The 20,651-nt window shown below is 39.4% G+C and overlaps 2 protein-coding genes across 7 annotated transcripts; one reads left to right on the forward strand and one right to left on the reverse strand.

Annotated features, from left to right (window-relative positions):
- Window positions 1-1,390: 1,390 nt before the first annotated feature.
- LOC135679612 (uncharacterized) lies at window positions 1,391-11,509 on the forward strand. Of its 6 annotated transcripts, none has more exons than XM_065193569.1 (10): window positions 1,391-1,604; window positions 2,460-2,573; window positions 2,656-2,814; window positions 2,918-5,461; window positions 5,584-5,705; window positions 6,069-8,138; window positions 8,297-8,345; window positions 8,440-8,687; window positions 8,886-8,993; window positions 10,992-11,509. In XM_065193569.1, the coding sequence occupies exons 4-10, from the start codon at window positions 3,122-3,124 to the stop codon at window positions 11,215-11,217; spliced, it is 5,163 nt and encodes a 1,720-aa protein (XP_065049641.1). In that variant the 5' UTR covers window positions 1,391-1,604; window positions 2,460-2,573; window positions 2,656-2,814; window positions 2,918-3,121; the 3' UTR covers window positions 11,218-11,509. The 6 variants fall into 6 exon arrangements, with proteins under 6 accessions (XP_065049641.1, XP_065049637.1, XP_065049640.1 ...); XM_065193565.1 differs by having other exon boundaries at window positions 2,477-2,573; XM_065193568.1 differs by having other exon boundaries at window positions 2,482-2,573.
- Window positions 11,510-19,821: 8,312 nt separating this feature from the next.
- On the reverse strand, window positions 19,822-20,235 carry LOC135679789 (uncharacterized). Its single transcript, XM_065193772.1, has 2 exons — window positions 20,166-20,235; window positions 19,822-20,066 (listed from the first exon to the last, which is right to left on the reverse strand). The coding sequence occupies exons 1-2, from the start codon at window positions 20,233-20,235 to the stop codon at window positions 19,822-19,824; spliced, it is 315 nt and encodes a 104-aa protein (XP_065049844.1).
- Window positions 20,236-20,651: the final 416 nt, after the last annotated feature.

The following is a 20,651-nucleotide window of genomic DNA, read 5'->3' on the forward strand; positions in this document are numbered from 1 at the left end:
CCAAGTCAATAATAGATCAAAGAGATATAAGATTAACATGCGAGAGGAACTAGACATCACATTTTGGATCTCTTTTGCAAGAGCCTCGAAGCATGCTTTAGGGGGGGAGAGGGGGGGGGGATAAATAATAGGGAGTACATTGTCAGCGAATCATCATTTGACATATAACCACCACGTGATGTCTGGGGTGGAAGGAGAAAATGGAGGTCACCCACACTTGTCTACACATATAAATTGTCCCCTTTTATCACCCATGTAGACAAGAGGTCAAGGGGAAGTTGTTGGAGGTAATTAAACGTTGCTTCATAATATAATATTCGATGAAATATTTTACCCCTTTACGATTATGTATAAAAGCTCGCCTTCAACACAGTGAAAAGAGGTTACCTTTTTTGACCACTCATGTTCATACTTATATATCCCGGGTTATTAACTCGGCCATTGGAGGAATTGGATTGAGAAACCTTTTCTAGCCCATCACGTCAAGCATCATTTATGCTTTCCTTTTGAGTTGCTCTTCTCTCTTGATTGAATGAGAATAAACGAATGAAAGTGATTACTCGTGCGGATAAAGTGATCAATACAAAAGTAGAAAGCAGGCAAAATACAATATGGTGGGATAGAGACCAAGGGTAAAACAATAAAAAAAAAATATATATGAAAAATAGAAAAAAAAATATATGTATATATATATATACATATATATATATATATATATGTATATATATGCACATATATATATATATGTATGTATGCATGTATATATATAGATACGTATATATATACAGATATACATACATATATACACACATATATATATATATATGTATGTATGTATGTATGTATATATACATACATACATACATACATACATATAAATATATACATACATATATGTATATATATACATATATATATATATATATATACATATATACACACGGAGAATTTACCCAAAAGATAAATAAAAGTTTAATTATTGGACCAAAAAAAATCAGCAACTACCTCCTATACATTCATGTACCAACTTCACTCACTAATCCACCTGGCTTGCAATTTGTTGGGTCCCACGAACCTACCAATGACAACACAAATTCAGAAACGTGTAACGATTAGTCGAGTAGCAAAATTATTGTTCCGGATCCACTTTAACGTCCGTTACGAGCTCCGTCAGAAGATAAAGCAAGCTTGCCCGCCGAGGGGCAACATGGGTCCATCTACTCTACGGTCAAGATTTGTCGAGAACGAAAGAAGAAAGTGATGAACGGCAAAGATTGTATAAACAGCGGTGGAGCCCACTAGTTTCGGTTCGGAGCAGGTCGGCCCGATTCGCAGATACGCCGAGGGCGGGGTGGCGTCTTTCTCCTCGACAGTACGTTGAAATGTTCGCACGCTGTTACGTCTGTCTCCTCGTCGCTCTCCTTTTTATCGTCGGTCCCAAAAAAGTTCCCGTTTTTCGCGGAGGAAGAGTGGGAGACGCAGAGGAAGCTCCAATGGATCGTCTCGCCTTCGTCGAGGACAAATCGACCAGCACTGGAACCGTAACCCTAGCCCGAAGAGGGAGCCGATTTCGTCGCCATTTGCTCATGCCCATGAAAATCCAAGTGAGTCCCGCTCGCCCACGCTCGAGAATCCCAAATTCTCTCTCGCCACTTCGATTCCGTGGAACTGTTTAAGGTTTTGATTTCTTTGGCTCCCGGATTATCGTGCTGATTTGGTGGATTTCTCGGTTCAGTGGCTCGTGGAGTTTTGGAGTTTCGTGAAATGGTGTAGGGAGGCTTGGGAGGGATGATCGTTTTCTTTTTCCTTATTAAGAGGTTGGTTTTGGAGTTGGATGTGCTGTGTAAGGTTGGGACGGCAGCTGCAGTTCTAGGGTTTGGTCAATTGGTACGGTTTTGTGGAAATGTGAGAGAAACGAGCGAAAAAAGCAACCTTTCAGTACGTCGGTGGTAGATATGTTTTTAGTTCGTCTGAATATGCGTTGAAATATACTGCTGTGTACGAGTGTATTCTTTTCATTTGGTCTGTTTTGCACGAGCTTAAAGAGAAAGTAAAAGTTTCAATGGATTGTGGGACTGTGGCTTTTAAGACATGACATTTTTCCACATCGAACCTCTTTTTACCATGTTTTGCTTTTGTTTTCTTGTTAAGCTACTACCCATTAGGATCGAATTGTGACCTGAAATACATAATGAGATGTGAAAATTTGATTCTTGATGGGTTGGTTTCCTGGAATGTGATCGACGACCATTAGGTTTCTGTTGACAGTACTTAGCTTAACTTTTCTTAACATGCTTTGTTCATTTACTTTCCCCTTTATCTTTTGTTTATCGTTCTAACTTTGACGATTGCTTTTCAGAGTTGATTACTTTTGAAATGTTTATGCACACGGATCTCATCATGCTTGCAAGACCTCATTTTTTTTTGTGCCCAATACCTAATACATATTAAATTTCTAGTAACAATGCCAATTCAGTTTAGGCAGGATCCTGTGCTTGAAAATCAAGTTGCTAAGAAGTACAGTGTTGGGGAAGAAAGTAGCCCTATTATCACCAATCTTTTATGAATAGGAGGTTGGCAAATTACACATGATTTTCATGTGTTTCTGTCCAGTTATGTTGCTGTGAGATCTTAATCGATGCTGTTGTTGCTCAGTCAGGTATTGTCACCCACTTAGAAGAGCACAAAACTCTGAGAGATTTAGTAATGGAACTACAAGTTCTGGAATCAACTTGTCACATGTTTTTTGAGTAGCATTATGCTGCATCTTCCTCTGGATGAAGAATACAAGTATAAGAGGGACACGTTATAGTGGTACCTGCTTAATTTTATTATTATTATTATTATTATTATTATTTGCTTGTTTAGATGCTGGATATTTTATACTTGTTGATTTTTCTTGCTTTTCTTCTTGCAGAACCAGAAAAAAGAAATCTGATCATTCATATCCAAGAAGGTCCAATCAGCAGAATATATTAGAGGGTTTTCCTTTTTTTTCCTGGTGGACCAATACTTGTCCACAGGTGATCTTGATTACACTGGTCTTGAAGGATATTCAGGAGGGTTGAAGGTTGCTGGGTCTCCTGTTCGTTGGTACTGACAATTTGTGTCTCCACTTGGAATGTCACAACCTCGTCGAGGGCAGCAGCCTGATCTTAATAACCTGCAACCATGGCAACAACTATTGATGTGCCAACTGATACAAGAGCCTCAGAGCCAGAATAAATTTAAGCAGCTAGATCCGGGTACAGGACAGCGAAATTCACTTAGCAAATTGTCCGCTTCAGCAAAACCAGCACCTGTGGATCAGTTACCTGCAATGATAGACGATGTCCCTATTAATCATGTGTCCGATTGTAATTGGCCAAAAACTGTTGTTCCGAGCATGCCTTTAGTGCCTATTAACTCTCAACCATTTATTGCGGACAACATGAACTGGCTGCAGTTAAATGACAATCCTACTGTACCAAATGTTGCAAGTAGTTTCATAATTTCAAATAATCAAATTCAAACAATGCGATCTATGGGTTTCATCCCACAACAGTTTGACCAGACTTTTCATGGCATTCCTGTTTCAAGCGCCAAAGGGGTTATATGTCAACATCCTCAGTTCTTTGGGGCATCTAGTAATTGCACTGATTTGACAACTACTGGAGCCAGGAATGAATCAGTAAAAGCATGGGTTCCATTTAACTCTCTTCAGAGTGATCAGTCTTCTCCTGCACAAAACTTCTCACGAGAAAGAACATTTGCTATGTGTAATTTTCATGGCAAAGGCTCACTTGATAATGCTTCAGTGCAAGTTCTGAGTAATGATGTTACATCAGGAAACTTTCAACAAATAGATAATCTAAAATGCAGTGTTCGGGTTCATGAAGTCCAAGATAATCAGGACAAAGCTGACTTGTCAAGTAACTTGCAGGAAAATCCATCAATGCAAGTAGAGACATCCGATGATGTGGCTGCTAACCTAGACCCTACAGAACAGAAGCTTTTGTTTGGTATGGATGATGGCCACAGTTTGGAAGTTCCCTTAGGTGGGAGCCTGAACACTTGTTCAGGCAACTTTCTTTGTGGGTCTTCTTTGGAGAACATCCATTTTGGTGCTATTCCTTCCATGCAAAGTGGAAGCTGGAGCGCTCTTATGCAGGAGGCTGTACAGGCTTGCAGCAGTGATAAGGGAATCCAGGAAGAGTGGAGTGGTTTGAGCTACCAGAAAATGGAACGTCCAATGGTAATGGATTCAGTTGTGTCTAATGATAATGCCAAGCAGCCAACCACTTGGGATGACAGCTACCTGCAGAGTGCATCCTCATTAACTTCAAGACATCTTCCTTTGTATAATGATGCTGATGCATGTTCGAATTCATGCACTTCCCCTAGTTTTCATAACTCATTTGCACATGATGGAAATAGTAGGGTACAAAGTGGAGCTCCTCATGTGTCTTTTCAGCTGTCTGCTGGCGGAAACAATTACAAACAGTTTCATCAGGTTCAAAAGCAGAAACCAATCTTCGAAGGTGGTCCTCAAGCACAGATACCTTTAACCAATGAAGTGTGGGTGGACCAGTCATATGAGCAGTGTGCAAATGATTCTGTAGACATGCAGTATACTGAGGGAAGCTGGACCTACCAACAAAATGAGGCCTTGGTGAATTTTCCTGGGGAGTTTAGTGATACACCAAATTTCTGGAACAGTAGTTATATTATGGCACCTGGCGGGGATTGTGTCTCAGATGTTTGTGATAATGATGTTAATATGGGGAAGCCTGGTGGTAGTAACATGCATGTGAACAGCGGAGAACAACCAGTCGAATCCGATATTGGCAGTTCGGTGCAAGCTGAAGATTTTGCAGTTGACAACTATGGTTCTGTTGTGAACACAAACAACTTTGAGTGGAATGATGAGATGAATCAGCTGGCATCCAATTCAGGTCTGATGGTTTTTGGTAAAAACTTGAACTTTGATGCATGTGTAACTGTAAAAACTAATGGTGACAAAAATGTGGAAAGAAACTATAATCAATTAAGTGGGAGACCACAAACTAGTTATGACACTAACAAAAGATTAAGCAGCACCGATGAAAACAAAAAAGATCTGCAGATGGTTTCAGGTGATGGCTATACATCCAGTAGTTTAGATCACAGCCGATATAGCTATACTATAGATAGTGCAAAGGAAAATTCTGTGTTGGCTGCTAATGACCAGAAATCTTTTGTATCCGAGATCCAAGATTCATTGATCCAAACTGGTCAACATACTGTGGGTTCTAAAATGAAGCGGTTAACAGGAAGTTTGGGGATGGATGTGGAACCTTTGCTCCCTAAAAATCATCCATTTATTTTTCAGCGCATGCCCAAATCAGTTATTCAAGGATATAAAAAAGAGGAACAGATATATGCTCAAAAGTCTAAGTTTGCAGATCATATTGATTCAAACAATGTTGAAAACCTTGTTAAGGTAACTGTCATCTTTCTTTTAATCATGTGCTTTCGGTTTATTTTCTACACTGCCAATGCTTTGTCTCTCTATTACTTCCTAGGTATGATTGCGCTTTGGTGTTAACATATGCTAATTTACAGAGAATTGCAGTGGAATCACAGAAGCTACAATCTAGAGATAACATCTTGACTCATGCTTCGGCTTCTTCCTTTGATGGATCCATTGGTCCATATTCCCAAAATAAAAGAATTGCTCAAACAAGGTGAACATCAACTTATGTATTTCTATGAACTTAGCTGCTTTGTGATGTTCTGGAAAGAACTTTACCATGAATACATTTTCATGATATGACTACTTCAATAAGTGAATAGATTAATCCATATCTTAGCTACTCATTTGCCAGTCATTTTGAGGAAACATGGTTTTGATATTGTCTTTTGGGTTTTAAATGAGCTTGTCTATATGTCATCTGAAACCAGCTATTTAATTTCTTTTCTGTACATTTTCCATTCTTTCACTGCCAATCTTGCCATTGCAATGTTTGACGACAAGTGACCAATTCTATACATTTTCCATACAACTGTATGTTGGCTCGTAATTCTTGAGTTATTGTGAATGTGTGCAGTCAAAATGTGCTTGAGCTTCTTCACAAGGTTGATCAGTCAAGGAATACTGATATCCCTGCTCAAGTTGGTTTTGATACTGCTTCTCCTCGTATTTGTCAACCATCTGCTGTGCAAGGTTTTGGTTTGCAATTGGCCCCACCATCTCAACAATTTTCGAAGTTTGTGTTACCTTCCAATACTTGTCTAAATATTAATCCTATGAACTTAGACAGCAAGGCAGGAGATAAAGACCAGATATGGTCAATTTCTACACCATCAGTTCAATCTCTCATGAATGAAACATCTCAAAGAGAAAATCAGAGTAAGATATCTAGCATATCAGAACAAAAGCATAAAGAAGCTTTATACTGTGATAAGCAAAATACCTTATCCGCAATAGCTCGTAATTCTTGTAATATGGGGAACCACCTACAAGGGCAGCAGTCACAGGAACGTAATCCTAATGTGAATGTTTATCTGGAGAAAGAGCAAGATATTCCTAGTTCCACTGGATATGGAACATTAGATCAGTCAATGAATTTTACCATTTTTAGCCAAGCTAATGCAAATGCTTTTGTCAAAAATACCTCACTACTTCAACAACCATATAAATCTCATGATGGGTCGGTAGCTGATCGATCTATTCAGACATCATTTCCTTCTCTGGCTGGCAGAGTTCCACCTTTTAGAGTCGCTTCTGGTGAACAGTTGCAGACAACAAAGATGGATTATACAAAGCAGAAGCAGGTTGTCCAGGACTTCTCTCAGATTAGTAGTTCAATGTACTCTAATACAGAAACAATATCAATCCAGCCTTCTACTGCAGGCATTTCTTATCAAGTTGACCCATCGTCAATGTTGGCATACATGTGGACAAATATATCAACCCAACAACATCAAGCTAGCCTTCTCCCTGACAGTCTCAGCCTACAGATACCTCAGTCACATAATATTAGGGAAACAAGTTTTTTGGGCCTGCAAAAGACATATGATCAAGGAAGTAATGGAGAGAGTGCTTCTTCCGAAGTAGGCACAAGTTCTCATTTGATGAACAGAGATGATCCAAATAAGAGATTTTCCTTAAAGCCATCAATTACTGAGAAGATAGATTCTATTACCCAGGCAGAAACTGAATTCCAATGGACAGAACTAGTGGGAAATGCTGAGGAGGGTTTGAATACATTCATTCCATCCTTGGTCCATTTGCATCAGAAGGGCATGGACCAGGGGAAAAGTTGGCATGCTTCAACTCCTTACACTCAAGCAGTACATGCTTCCATTAACAGAATGGCCTCTTCTAGCAGTGAAATTGGGTTCCCTGGTTTTACTTCAAATCCTTCAGATGTTCAACAGAAAAATTGTTCCCTTCTGCACCGGATGCAAGCTAGGAGGAAAGCTGATTCTGATCTAAGCAACAAGGTACAAAGTAGGCTAAGGGGAGCTGATTTTGTCTCTAATTCTTCTTTTGTGTACTGGAACAATGATCAGGGAAATGTTCAGGAACAAGATTCAGACTTCAAAATTCCTGCATATGGTGAACTTGGTGCATGTTCACAAAGTTTGTTACCATCGAATGCAAAAATGCTAAGTTTTGCTTCTAAAGAAAATGTGTTACAAAATGCAAGCACACCTTCTTCAGGAGGGCATTGTCTTCAAAATGATATATCCTCTCTTAGTACATGTTCAACAGCTAATTTAATCAGAGGAAATGAGCACACTTGTATGAACTCTCAAGTGTCTCCATCTTGGTTTGAAAAATATCAAATGTATAAAAATGATGCAGTAATTGCTGAACATGATGGCCAGAAGATTACAAAACCTACTTCTCAGCAGAATTTTTTCTCAGATATACCTGGGAGCACAGCCGAAAACATTATGGTCAAGCACAGAATTCGAAACAGTCAGACATATACTTGGCCAAGTTCATCAATCGCAGAGGTATCTTCCGATAGACCATCTACCCATTCACTGCTTCCTACTATTGTGGACCAGGATGCAGTTATAAGATCAAGGAAGCGGAAAAGCACAATTACAGAGCTTCTGCCATGGCACAAGGTCGCACAAGGACAGCAGAGGTTAAGAAGCATCAGGTGGGGGTTTCAGTAGTACTCCCATAACTACTATAAGAAAACATGAACTAATGCATAAGTAGCACTTGATGCATTCTGATTGTGTGCTTTTGATTTCCGTTGCAATATGAACTTCAAATGAATTTTTTTTATTGAACCTGTTTTCACATTGTGTACAGTATTGCAGAACTAGACTGGGCTCGGGTTACCAATAAGTTGTTTGAAAAGGTTTGTTTATAATCTGTTTTGACCTTCCTTGTTCTTTCATTGTGCTGAATCACATATGGTGTCGAATGTTATGACCCTGCTTTTATAATGATAGGTGCATGATGGAGCTGAAGCTTTGGAGAATGGCCCATCAACAACTCAACCACGAAGAAGGCTAATTTTGACTACTCACTTGATGCATCAACTCATTCCAGCTGTACCATCTCGAATACTTAATAAGGAGGTCATTTCAGCCTATGAAAATGTTACCTTCTCCATTGCTAAATCAGCACTTGCAGATGTGTGCAGCTTGATCTCTTCCTTGGGAAGAGATTATCACATTCATTTGGAAAAAGAGAATACGTAAGTGTTGCCCGAGTGACCTCAATAAAGGGAAAGTCATAGAATGACTTCAAGATGCTATAGAGTCTGCTTGCTACATCTACCCTGGATATAAGAAATAAACATTATGTGGATGTATTAACAACTTAAACATCTATTTTCATAAGTTAGAACCATGTCTTTCTAATTTCTTCTTTTTTCGGAAAACTACATTTTCAGGTTTTCTGATAATGTTACCTCTTGTAAGAAGGCAGGAGACCATCTTTGCTCAAAAATCATGGAAGTCTTTATTCAAAGATCCAAGAAGCTTGAGTGTGATTTCTCAAGGTATGAACATAATCCGGTGGTTGGTTTGAATATCATTGGTTTCCTTCTTCTGATGTGTTGTTCTTTATTAAAAAATTGGTTATATTTGAATGTAAGTCCATGCTTTGACCTGATATTTTTGTAAAGTTAGTTTAACTAAGCCCTGTATCAGCCAACGATGATCTTATTTACCAGTCCATAATTACATGACAACTCTAAAATCAGGATTATTGAAAGCTTGGTTTTAAGTAACATCCGAGGTGTAGCTTGGTTCAAACAATATTGTTGAGATTTATTACCATAATTACACTGATAGAACATGAGAAGGTTTCAGTTAAACTAAAGGTACCAGGTGATGTAGAGAAAAAGCAAGTAGGACTTTGTTGTGTCATTGAATAAATATAATGGTGCTTGAACCAAGCTTTTCAGAAATATGGCCATATGGTCAGGATTAGTTGGACCTGATGCATATTGTGATTGTGGCTGAACCTGAGCCAAATTGGGTTGATCAGGATCGGATGATTCCAACCAAATTTGATCAGGTTCTGACGAATGACAATTACATCTGTTAGAAAGGGAGCTAGGAGAAGAGAGAGGGGAAGGGGCAGAGGACAGAAGACGTAAGAGGAGGGGAAAAAAAATGGATCATGGACATTGGTCATCTTGGGGACTTCACTGGCTGCCTCTCTTGGCACATTGTTTGGATTTTTAAGTGAGAATTTTACGTGGATGATATGCCTCTAGTAGTGGATGGGGAATTTGCCTACATCTAATAGCCTATGCGAGTCGCAGGTGAAGATGCAGTTGCAGAAGAAAGATTATTTTTCAATGAATGGCATGCCTTCAGGTAAGCAAGTTCATAAAAATTAGATCCTGTAAACTTTTTCTTTACAAAAATTTATGTAAAAAGATAAACATTATGCATGATGTTTTACTGATATTCGTCTTTATTCTTTTATTCTGAGACTGATACCATTGATCTGATGTTGCCAAGTCTTGATCCTCAATCCTATTATGAATCCTGAATTTGATCCTATCAGAGCTTGGATTGTATGAGAATTGCCTTTTTGTAATGTTAAATGGTAGGGAAGGATCCAGTACTTCAGAGTGCTGGCATATTTCGGATTTAGTCGTAGTTTGTCCATTGATGCATCTGACAAAATGTATTTTCCAAATAACTATTTCTGCACATGCTTTTGTGATGATTGCGTAGTTGTTTGCTTTGCTAGAAGCAGGTAGATAGATGTAAAGGTACATTATTTATGGTGGCAACTTCTGTGAAGCTGCACATGTGGAAGATGGTTTTGGCTGTAGTTGATTAAACCTTATGTCCTAGACAAAAAAGTACAGGACTGCAATAAATAGTAGAGATACATGATGATGGTCACTGTATTGGGTGGTGAGGAATAACCTAGTTGGAATGGAAGCTGTGAATGCTTCTGGAAGTAAAGGGATTGGCACTAAAACTAAGTATTCAACCTTCTTGAAATTCATATCTGAGCTATCTAATATCGATCCTATTTTAAAGTGCATATGCTTGACCTATAAATGGAAAGGATTGTCATGAATTTTGGTATACCTGACCTCTTGTGACATATGCTTGAAACGAGCAGTGCTTTATTGCATGTCTCATGTCTTATAACTAAGTATTCAACCTTCTGGAAATTTATATCTGAACTATCTAATATAGATACTATTTTAAAGTGCATATACTTAAGCTAGAAATGGAAGGGAGAGTCCTCAATTTTGATAAACCTGACCTATTATGATATTTACACGAAATTTGAACAGTGTTTTGATTGCATGCCTTATGTATATGATTTGATTATTTGAATAGCTGGTACAACCTATTCAAATTACAAATGTTAACTTTATAGACCTACAATACTTGTCAGTTGCCTGAATTTTAGTTCCTTTTTACTGCAATCTTTTTATCCTTCATATTATAGATGTCCGTGTCATGTTTCTTAAAAAATTACTTTTTTGATACTCAGTTTACTTTTTTGCTCAATTTGTAAGATTGGACAAGAGGTCATCAGTGTTAAACGTCCGAATGGAGTTCCACGAATTGGAAAGGTTCTCTCTCGTTAACCGTTTAGGCGAGTTTCATGGACGGCCTCCGATAATCGAAGACAGTTCTTCCACTTCAGAAGCTCCACCTTGCAAAACATTTCGACAAAATTACATCACTGCATATCCAGTGCCTGGAAATCTTCCTGAAGGAGTTCCCTGCCTCTCACTTTAGATTATAAATCAAATCTATACCCTGATGTTTTATATGCATAGAGCACATAAACCTGGAAGTATAGGGTGTGATGTTGAAAAGTGAGCTGCCTCCTTATGTGTATTGGCATATATTTGGAGTCAGTTTGGTGGCCTGGTTTGGGGAGGGCTGGCCCCTCGTTGTCTTCGCCTACGTAGCCTACGGGCTCATTTTCTTCTTTTTTTTTGTATTGAAAGAGTTGCATTGTTTCTTTAACCCGAAGCATAGGTCTGTATACATAGAAGATTAACACAATATATTTCTGTTTAGCTGATGGATTGTATTCTGTGAGGCTAATAACAATGTTCACTGGTTAGCCAAACCTGTTGGATCTATCCATTCTTCTTTCGGAGATAGAAATGGTCTATTTTATTCTACTCTAATAAAATATGATCTTTCTCGAGAAAAATGTAATATGTTCAGGTCACATCATCTTTCGGGTACTCGACGGTAGTAATCGGTGCATGCTCATCATTGGAGTTTTTTTCCTTGTTTGATGCTCCTGCATGCATCTGTGCATCGAGAAATGAGTAGTAAAGAAATCTACAACAACAAAAGGAAAGGAATGAGATATGAAAAGATCAGATGAAAAATGGCCTTCGAGGGGAAGGGCAGAGAGTATCCATGCTGGTTGGAAACTGTGGCGACTAAAAACTAAAGAGAATGAGATAGATAGAGATAGATACACGTACAGGAGTGTCCCCCTATGTCCTGCTTCTATTGCTCTTAAAAGGAGTTTCTAAGATACGTCATCATTCTATAATGAGATAGTATCATCTCTGGTCGTCATATTTATAGATAGATCTATAAATATGACCACCAAGGATGATGAGTACATCACCGGAGAATGAAGGCGTATCTTAAGAACTAAGAGCAATAGAAGGATGACGAAGAGTTACGCACGGGTACTTGGATCGTTCTCGATCTATCTCCCTCTCCATAATATTTTATCACCACTGTTTGCAACCCACCAAGGGCAACCTTAGAACCAACCTCGGTCTCATGATGCCTCTCATCCTCTTCGCTCTTTCTTAAAAGGTTATTCTTCAGCGAATCTAACGTATGATCCAACTCTCACGATGCATGCGTGCAATCAAATATCGAAATGACCTCCAATATTGAGTACGTACCTGTTGCTTACAAGCCGACCCGAGCCAATGCGAATGGACCAAGTGTTACTACTATATGCTCTGCGAGGAGCGATATGGTCTCTCTCTCTCTCTATATATATATATAGGTATAGGAGGGTCCCTTTCTCCTCCTCTTGCTTTGAACAGATTGTTTACGGTAGGTCTTTATTGAACGATCAGATACACATGACGTTTTTCCCTACCTCTTCGATTCGGATGCTTGTGGCCATATCTATTGGGCATCAGCACTTTCTTGAGAAGGATCCTTTGTCATCTCCGCGTCACGACGGTAGATTGACCATCGGCCACGCAACATACGAGCCCCCTCTTGGTACGGTGCATGCGACTTACGTGTACGTCCCATCATACCTAGCGTGTAAATGACCACATCAACCTATAAAAGTTTGTCGGGTGACTTGTCAACCTACAGTGTCATGACTCAGGTTCCTCTTTTGGCTCATATTTAAACAGTAGTTTATTTTGATAGGGAGTAATCATCGATCAATCTTCGTCTAACATGTGATTATCATGTGATCTCTGAAATGAAAGAACACAAATTCCACTTCCCAATCGTCTACACATGTGGGTAAAAATGCAAGACAAACGGTTATAAGCTGCCTCTCTTTATCGCCCACATAAATAAGAGATTAAGAAATGATTATTAGAAATAGTTAGAGGTTGTCTTTTCGTAATATATTTTATATAATATTTTGTATAAAAGTTTATCTTCAATACAATGAAAGGGGTGAGGGGAGAGGTTTACCTTTTTTGACTACTCATGTATATACTCATATACTTCAAGTTACTAACCTGATCATTAGAATGGTCACGTCGAGAAATCTCTCTGGACCTCGATCTTTGTATAGATAGCACCTTGGTAGCTTAGCGTTTTCACCTTGGAGGCACTTCGAACAACCCTATATATATGTGTTCAAAGTACGTTAGATTGACAAAGATGTTAATAACTTCTTCACTGAATATTTTTGACACTAAATAGAGTGTGCGATGTTGTAGGAATGTCCATCCATTTACTCTCTTAATGAAAGCTTGAGCGAGGAGGCTTTGCCTCCAACCTATAGTATTTTCACTTAAGAAGGGCAATAGTCATCCTTTCCACACATGGATATATCCAAATTGGTGCAAATGCTAATACGATATTGACGTCTATTAAACGACAGTCTCTCACATCCACGGATGATCTCAAGTCACCTACTCGCCTTCGTTGAGGTGTTTCTGAATTTCACTCAACATATGCATACACTAACTAGCATGATATAAGCCGTCACTATATATATATATATATATATCATTTTTTTGGTATTTTTCGTAGGATGTGGCTTTAGGATTTGCAGAAATAACGAAACATAATCCCAATTATTATTAAGCAATTATAATTGCTATCTTTCAACAGAACATACTATCAACTTTTCTTTTATTAGTGTGGATTGCAGTCAACCCTCGGCGAGCATAATATATAACCGGTAAGACTGCTGCAGAAGAGCGCATCATGCACTCATTTGCAGTTGATGCAGCTGCAGGATATAGGCTTCAGCGAGCAGTAGCCGAACGGCTTGCCGGGCTGGTTGCAGATGATTCGGTGACAACACTTCATTTGCCGGCATTGGCTGCGGTCACCTCTGGAACAACACATGCATTCGGAGCACGCCTGGAACGGCTCCGCCAGCACGCTGCCGTAGGAGTCGATCACGTCGCCGACAGGTCGGTGTTGGACGGAAGAGACAGGTATGTAATCGTCATCGGAGTGCGTTCCAGCGTGGGATAATCCTGCATGCGAGCGTCGAGAAGCCAGTCAGTGTAAACTTGGAATGTACGTGAGAAGATGAGCTGAAGGATTACCTTTGTAGGGAGGAGCGGAGACTAGGAGAGCGAGTATGAGAAGGATACCGGCGTTGAGGTTACCCATGGCGGTTGCTTGGAAGCTGCAGAGAGAGAGAGAGAGAGAGAGAGAGAGAGAGACGAGAAACGAGAGACGAGAGGGTATGCCTCCCTCTACATTCCAGTTGCTTTATATAAAGTGTGTTTGGCCGATGACGGTACAAAGTTGAGCTGTTCCTGACGCGTTCTTTCAGCTGTCTGCTGGAGAAGACAACCGCAAGTAGTTTCAAAGCAGAAACCAAAGCGGCCCTCAAGAGCAAAAACCTTCAATCGATGAAATGCTGATGGACCAAATTAAATGGCGGAGAACAACCAGTTGAATCTAAAATTGGCAGTCCGGTGCAAGCTGATGATTTTGCAGTTGACAACTATGGTTTTATTAGAAAGTGTCAGCTAGCTTAGCTGGTAAAGATCTTGACTGTTTCTCGTGTTAGATTTGAATTATGCGTTCTTCATAACTTAGCTGGCATCCGATGATTACAGATATATAGCTCTTCCAATTCAGAAGCTCCACCTCGCTAAGCATTTCGACAAAGTTATATGACTGCATATTCACTGCCGGGAAACCTTCCTGTAGGAGTTCCCTGCCTCTCATTTTGGATTATGAGTCAAATTAATTTTCTGTACCCTGATATTTCATTTGCATAGTGCAGATAAACCTGGAAGTACAGAGTACGATGTTGTCTTAATATAATATATTTGGTATAGCTGATGGATTTACTTGATGTAAATTCTGTCATGCATTCCGTGAGGCTAACAACAGTGCTCACTGATCTGTCAAATTTGTTAGTCTACCTTCAATTATCGGAGGCCGGCCATGAAACTTGCCGGCTATGTCGTGCTGGTTGCTTATATGAAGTGCTCGGATTGCCGGTGTTGTTGCATCACCGACCTGAGCAAATGCGAATGGACCAAGTGTTGCTACCATATACTCTGCAACGAACCATATGTGTTAGATTATACGATCATATTTAATTAAGTAAGATATATTATAAATATAATTTGATATTAATTAAAATTTAATTATGATAAAATTTTTTAGGAGATGATTTTGATAGGAGGGACTCTTTTAATTATTTATCTTAGACTTTCTACTCTCACCTATAAATAGATAACATCTCCTAGGGACTAAAAAACATAATATATAAATTTGAGAAAATATAGATATGAGAAAACGGGGATACTTGATATTAGTGAAAGATTATAGATCTTCTCTCATTTCTCCTTTGTCCCTGATCCATCACTCATAGTGGTCATATGTAGGATAAGAAGAGAGATAAATAATGACTCTAATTCTCTTTGCAGATCGATATCACTATAGCTTATGGATCCAATGATAATGCACCTGCAGATCAAATAAAAAGTTTTTGAATAGCATCGAAAGGTACACATCATAAATTTGATTTCAGATTTTGGTATTAAAATTTTCTACATAACAAAAGTATAAGGATGGTTTTTATGCTTACAATTAGTATTAGAGTCAAATCAAATACTTTAGGTCTATTTATTAGCACCTTTATTTTGTGAAAAGTTGTTATTCTGTTTTTATTTGCGATGCATAATCCATTTGTTTATATTATCGATCTGCTTTTCTATCCGGTCTATCATATCGCTTACAAGCGATGCAAGGTTCCTCGTATTTGATTGATGGATCACTATCGATAACTTGCTAGCAATGATAGTATTGTTTGAGGGTGACGGCCTCTGGTGGTCGGTAACCCAATTTGGGTGGCTACATACCTAGTGCAAGCACTGTGGGGTGTGACAACCTTAGGATGGTTATAGCACCGCTACTGCCCGTGGTGGGTGTGATGACTGCATAGCGTTGTTGCTTGTGGTGGCTGCAGCGGCTGTGTAGTGTTGCTACGTGTGGCGGCTGCCTATAACGATTGCAATGATTGTAGCAATGCCACCGTTAAGGCATTTGCTGGCCAAGACCATGTCATTGGATGTCTTAAGCTAATAGGGTCATTGGGCGGCATGTGTGTACACAACCGTGTCATGGTAATCGTGGGGTCACCGGGCAGTGCACGCATACAACCGCTTGTGGGCAGGGGTGCCACACGTAGGCGGTGACTACGCTTGGTGGTGATGACCATGCCTCATCCAATGACTATGAACAATGGTTGTGGCACCTCACGTAGTCAACTGTCGTGCACGACAACGGTCACGTCTCACACAAAGATCGTAAAAAGCGAGTGGCAATTAAGGTTTTTAATAAAAAGATAGTTTTACCCTTCATAAATTAGATAATTTCAATCTGTGTCCCTAAGTTTACTTTCCAATTATGCCCTTAAGAAATTAAATTTTTTTATTATATATCCTAATTAAAATTATAGTTTTACTCTTTAAAAATTAAAATTTTTGACTCATATCCTTAATTATAAAATTAGTTAATTTGATTTATTTTAATCAAATACTTTGATCGGACTTAGATTATGACTTTATTTTGACTACTTGTCGATCAATCAAGTTTTGATTGAATTCAAGGAAAAAAAAAATGAAATTTTGATTAATTTTTAATTTTAATCAATTTTAATCTTAATGGGCCTAATTGAGCAAATGATTTGTCCAAATCTATGAGCCCAATTTGGGTAACCTAATTCTAAGTTTGCTCAATTAAATAGGATTGACTAATATGAGGGTTCTATCTAGAATTTTAAAAATGTAAATTACAATCTTCCTTATAGTTTTCTTAGATGACATATGACTAGCAGAGGCTTCGTTCTGTTGAAATGGGGTACATGCCTTCTCTTCCCGAGGGGGCTTGAGATCAGAGATAATGTCTTTTCGCTCGAACGTTTGTTAGGAGGAGTAATAGAAAGATGTGCCTGCGACGTTTGACCCTCTTTTTAATGCCAGAATAATAGAGTCATGAGTACCATCGGTTGATAATTCGGTACGATTGGTCTACTACCGAAGGTGTAGGCTCATCTAGGTACCTCTTCCTAATTGACATGGGAGACTTGGTAAGGTGAGACTGTATAGGTTGCCCGGTCAGAAGCCTTTTTGCTACTGAGGACTCGGTTCAGGATGATTGGGTAGGGTCATCCAGATGTCTTTAGGCGGCCAGCGATCCTACATGATAGGCCGGCGCTAGGGATTGTTCAGCGTGGCCCCTTCGATACTTAAGTTAACGAAGGGGAGAAGACAATAATGTAAGTTGTATGATTAAGTTAGTGTATAGAGAGCCTCCCTTAGCTCTTGCTCGGGGTTATTTTTTATACCTTATTGGCGATCTACCGTCTATAGGTTGTTAGCATTCGTCGATATTTTAAGCAGGCAGTTTATCTATTCTAGGGCAATTGTTCTGATCCTGTGCTGTGTGGGGCTATCTTCTCATTTTCGAGTATCGTTTTGTGCAATTTCAAGTAATGTGGATTTTGTTTTGCATCGCTTCTGAGCGAGGTGGTGTCACTTTGGAATGCAGTCATTTCTGAGTGAGGTTGTGCATGCATGACTTCGGTTAGAGTAGTGCCACGTATGATCTGAGATGGCTACTAGCTGGGTGGTACCAAAATATCCTCTATCAACCTCTATTTTCACCTATAAACAAACAGAATCTCCTAAAGATCTAAAAATATAATACATGAATATGGGGATACACAAATCAGATAAAAGGTTTTCGAAAGGTATCAAAAGATATACATAATAAATTTAATTTATTATTATTTAATTTTAGATTTTAGCATTAAAGTTGTTTGTAAAGATAATTTTTATGTTTACAATATGTTCTTACCATTGTCGGTATAGGGAGGTTCTCCCTTTGTCTTTCTTCTTTGGCTTTGAAGATATTGTTTACGGTAGGTCTTTATTGAATGATCAGATACGTATCACCTTTTTCCTTAGCTCGGAGATTTGGATGCTAGTAGCCATATCTATTGGGCTTCAGCACCTTCTTCAGAAGGATCATCTTTTATCTCCGCGTACATGCCCCGTCTCGATACGATGCATGGGAGTTGTGTGTAGATCCCATCATATCTGATGTATAAATGACCACATCAACCTATAAAAGTTTATTGGGTGATTCAGTCAACCAAAGTATAGTGTCAAGAATCACATACATTCTTTACCTTCTGATTTTGACTCGTAATTAAACAGCAGATTTTTTTTTCGTATAATGTCTGATTTAGGTAGCCTACAGATGTTGGCTTCGGTCTCTTCTTCCTATAGGTCTGTATATCGGAAAAGATCAGAGAAGATTATATGGACTTTTCACATTTTTGAAGATTGGAGAATGGTAGCATCTCCATTTACCTCTTGTAAAGGTCATTGACAGTGTTCTCATGTGTTTACCGATTGGAGTAATGGAACTAAAAGTCTGCCTCCCCTCTTCGTTCAGTTGCTTCGTATTGTGTTTTTGGCCGATGACGGTGCAAGGTGGAGCTTCTCATGTGTTTTTCCAGCTAGCAATCACCAATTCATGGCAGATGGTTTTTGGTAAAAATTCTTGACTTTGATACATGTGTAGCTGTAGAAACTAGTGGTGATAAAAACCGTGGGAAGAAACTATAATCGATCCAGTGGGAGACCAAAAACTAGTTCTGACACTGGCAAAAGACTAAGCAGCAGGCCATAAAAACAAGAAAGATCTGCAAATGGTTTCAGGAGATGATTATACATCAAGTAGTTTAAACCACAGCAGATATAGCAAATCCTGTATATGGTGGGTGCAAAGAAAAACTCTGTGCTGGCTGGAAAGAAAGAACTTCTTTACCATAAATATGTTTTCATGATATTCCTACTTTGATAAGTGAATCGATTCATTCATATCTTTGCTTATGATCATGTGCTTTTGGTTGATTTTCTACACTACTAATGCTTTGTCTCTCTATTGCTTCCAAGGTAAGATGGTGCTTTGGTGATAACATATACTACTTTACAGAGAGTCATCGCAGTGGAGGCACAGAAGCTACAATCTACAGATTAACCGGTTTCACTGGGCAATATTCCCCGAATGAAGGAATTGCTCAAACAAGGTTAACATTGACTTGAGGATTTCTATGGCTGCTTTGCGATGTTCTAAAGGAACTTCACCGTGGATGTGTCTTCATGATAGTACTACTTTGATTAGTTGTGATCACACGGTGCCTTTTAGAGTTGCTTCAGGTGAACAGTTGCAGACAGCAGTGACGGGCGATACAAAGCAGAAGCAGAGCGTCAAGACTTTCTCTTATATTAGTAGCTCGATGTACCGTAAGAAACAAAAGCAGTCCAACCTGTTGCGGTATCTGAGTTTTTGATTATATAATACTTTATATATGTAATTATGAGGAGAAATAGGATAGAGCTAAGAGAAAGTGAGGGATCCGAAACTGACGGATTGTAGATCGTATGAGTCTTGGCCTGCATGTGCACGAGTATATCAGCCATTTGATCATTGAACTTGGCATATTTTGGGATGTCATTTGAGCTACAAGTCCTATTAAAATGGTCTCTGTTATTGTCATTCTTTGCCATAAATGCTAGCAGCCACTTTTATAAGCGGATACATAAATCATGCCGGTCCAAAGTCGTCTTTTAGTCATTCCAATCTGCACCGGCGGAAGAGCGCATGCCCTCAAATGCAGTTGTCGCAGTGGCAGGCCACCGGCCTATACGAGCATATGGCCGCTGGATTGGTGGCCTCGTGGCAGATCAACTTGTAGCAACACTTTGTCGTCACGCAGTTGCTCGGGTTGTTGGCGGAACAACACCGGCAGTCCGAGCACTGATTGTAACCGGCCAGCACACCGCCGGGCACATTGGCCAGAGTCAAGTACTTGACGGGAGTCACAGGTATGTACTCATCAGTGTTGGATGCTCCTGCATACGTACACCGAGAAATGAGTCCGTATATAATGTTACAACTAAAAGAAAGGGAGGAGATTTGAAATAGACATCAGATCAGATGTGAAGGATGACCTTTGAGGGGAAGAGCAGAGAGCAGGAGAGCCAGCATCAGCAGAACGAGGTTGGCGTTGAGGTTACCCATGATGGTTGGTTGGTATCTGTATGAGGGGGAGAGAGACAGAGATATATATAGGTATAGAAGCATCTCCCTTTGTCTTCCTTCTTTTGGTTTCAAAGGAGTATGCAAAGTAGATCTTTGTTCTAAGATCAAATACTCGTCCCCTCTTGTGGCCATATCTATCGGGCATTATCAGCACCTTCTTCACAAGGAGCATCTGTCATCTCAGATACTTTCTGCTCTCTCTTCAAAGGTCATCCTTCATCTGATGTAATGTCCGTTCCAAGTCTCCTTCGTTTCTTTTGGTTGTAGCTTTATGTACCGACTCATTTCTCGGTGGATGCATGCGTGTAATCGACACTAAAACGATCTCCAATGCTGAGTATGTACCTATTGCTCCTGCCGAATACTGGCCGATAGCCGACGTGCCCGGCGGCGTG

The sequence above is a fragment of the Musa acuminata genome, chromosome BXJ1-7 (genome assembly GCF_036884655.1).
Source record: "Musa acuminata AAA Group cultivar baxijiao chromosome BXJ1-7, Cavendish_Baxijiao_AAA, whole genome shotgun sequence".
In the NCBI taxonomy this organism is placed as follows: domain Eukaryota; kingdom Viridiplantae; phylum Streptophyta; class Magnoliopsida; order Zingiberales; family Musaceae; genus Musa; species Musa acuminata.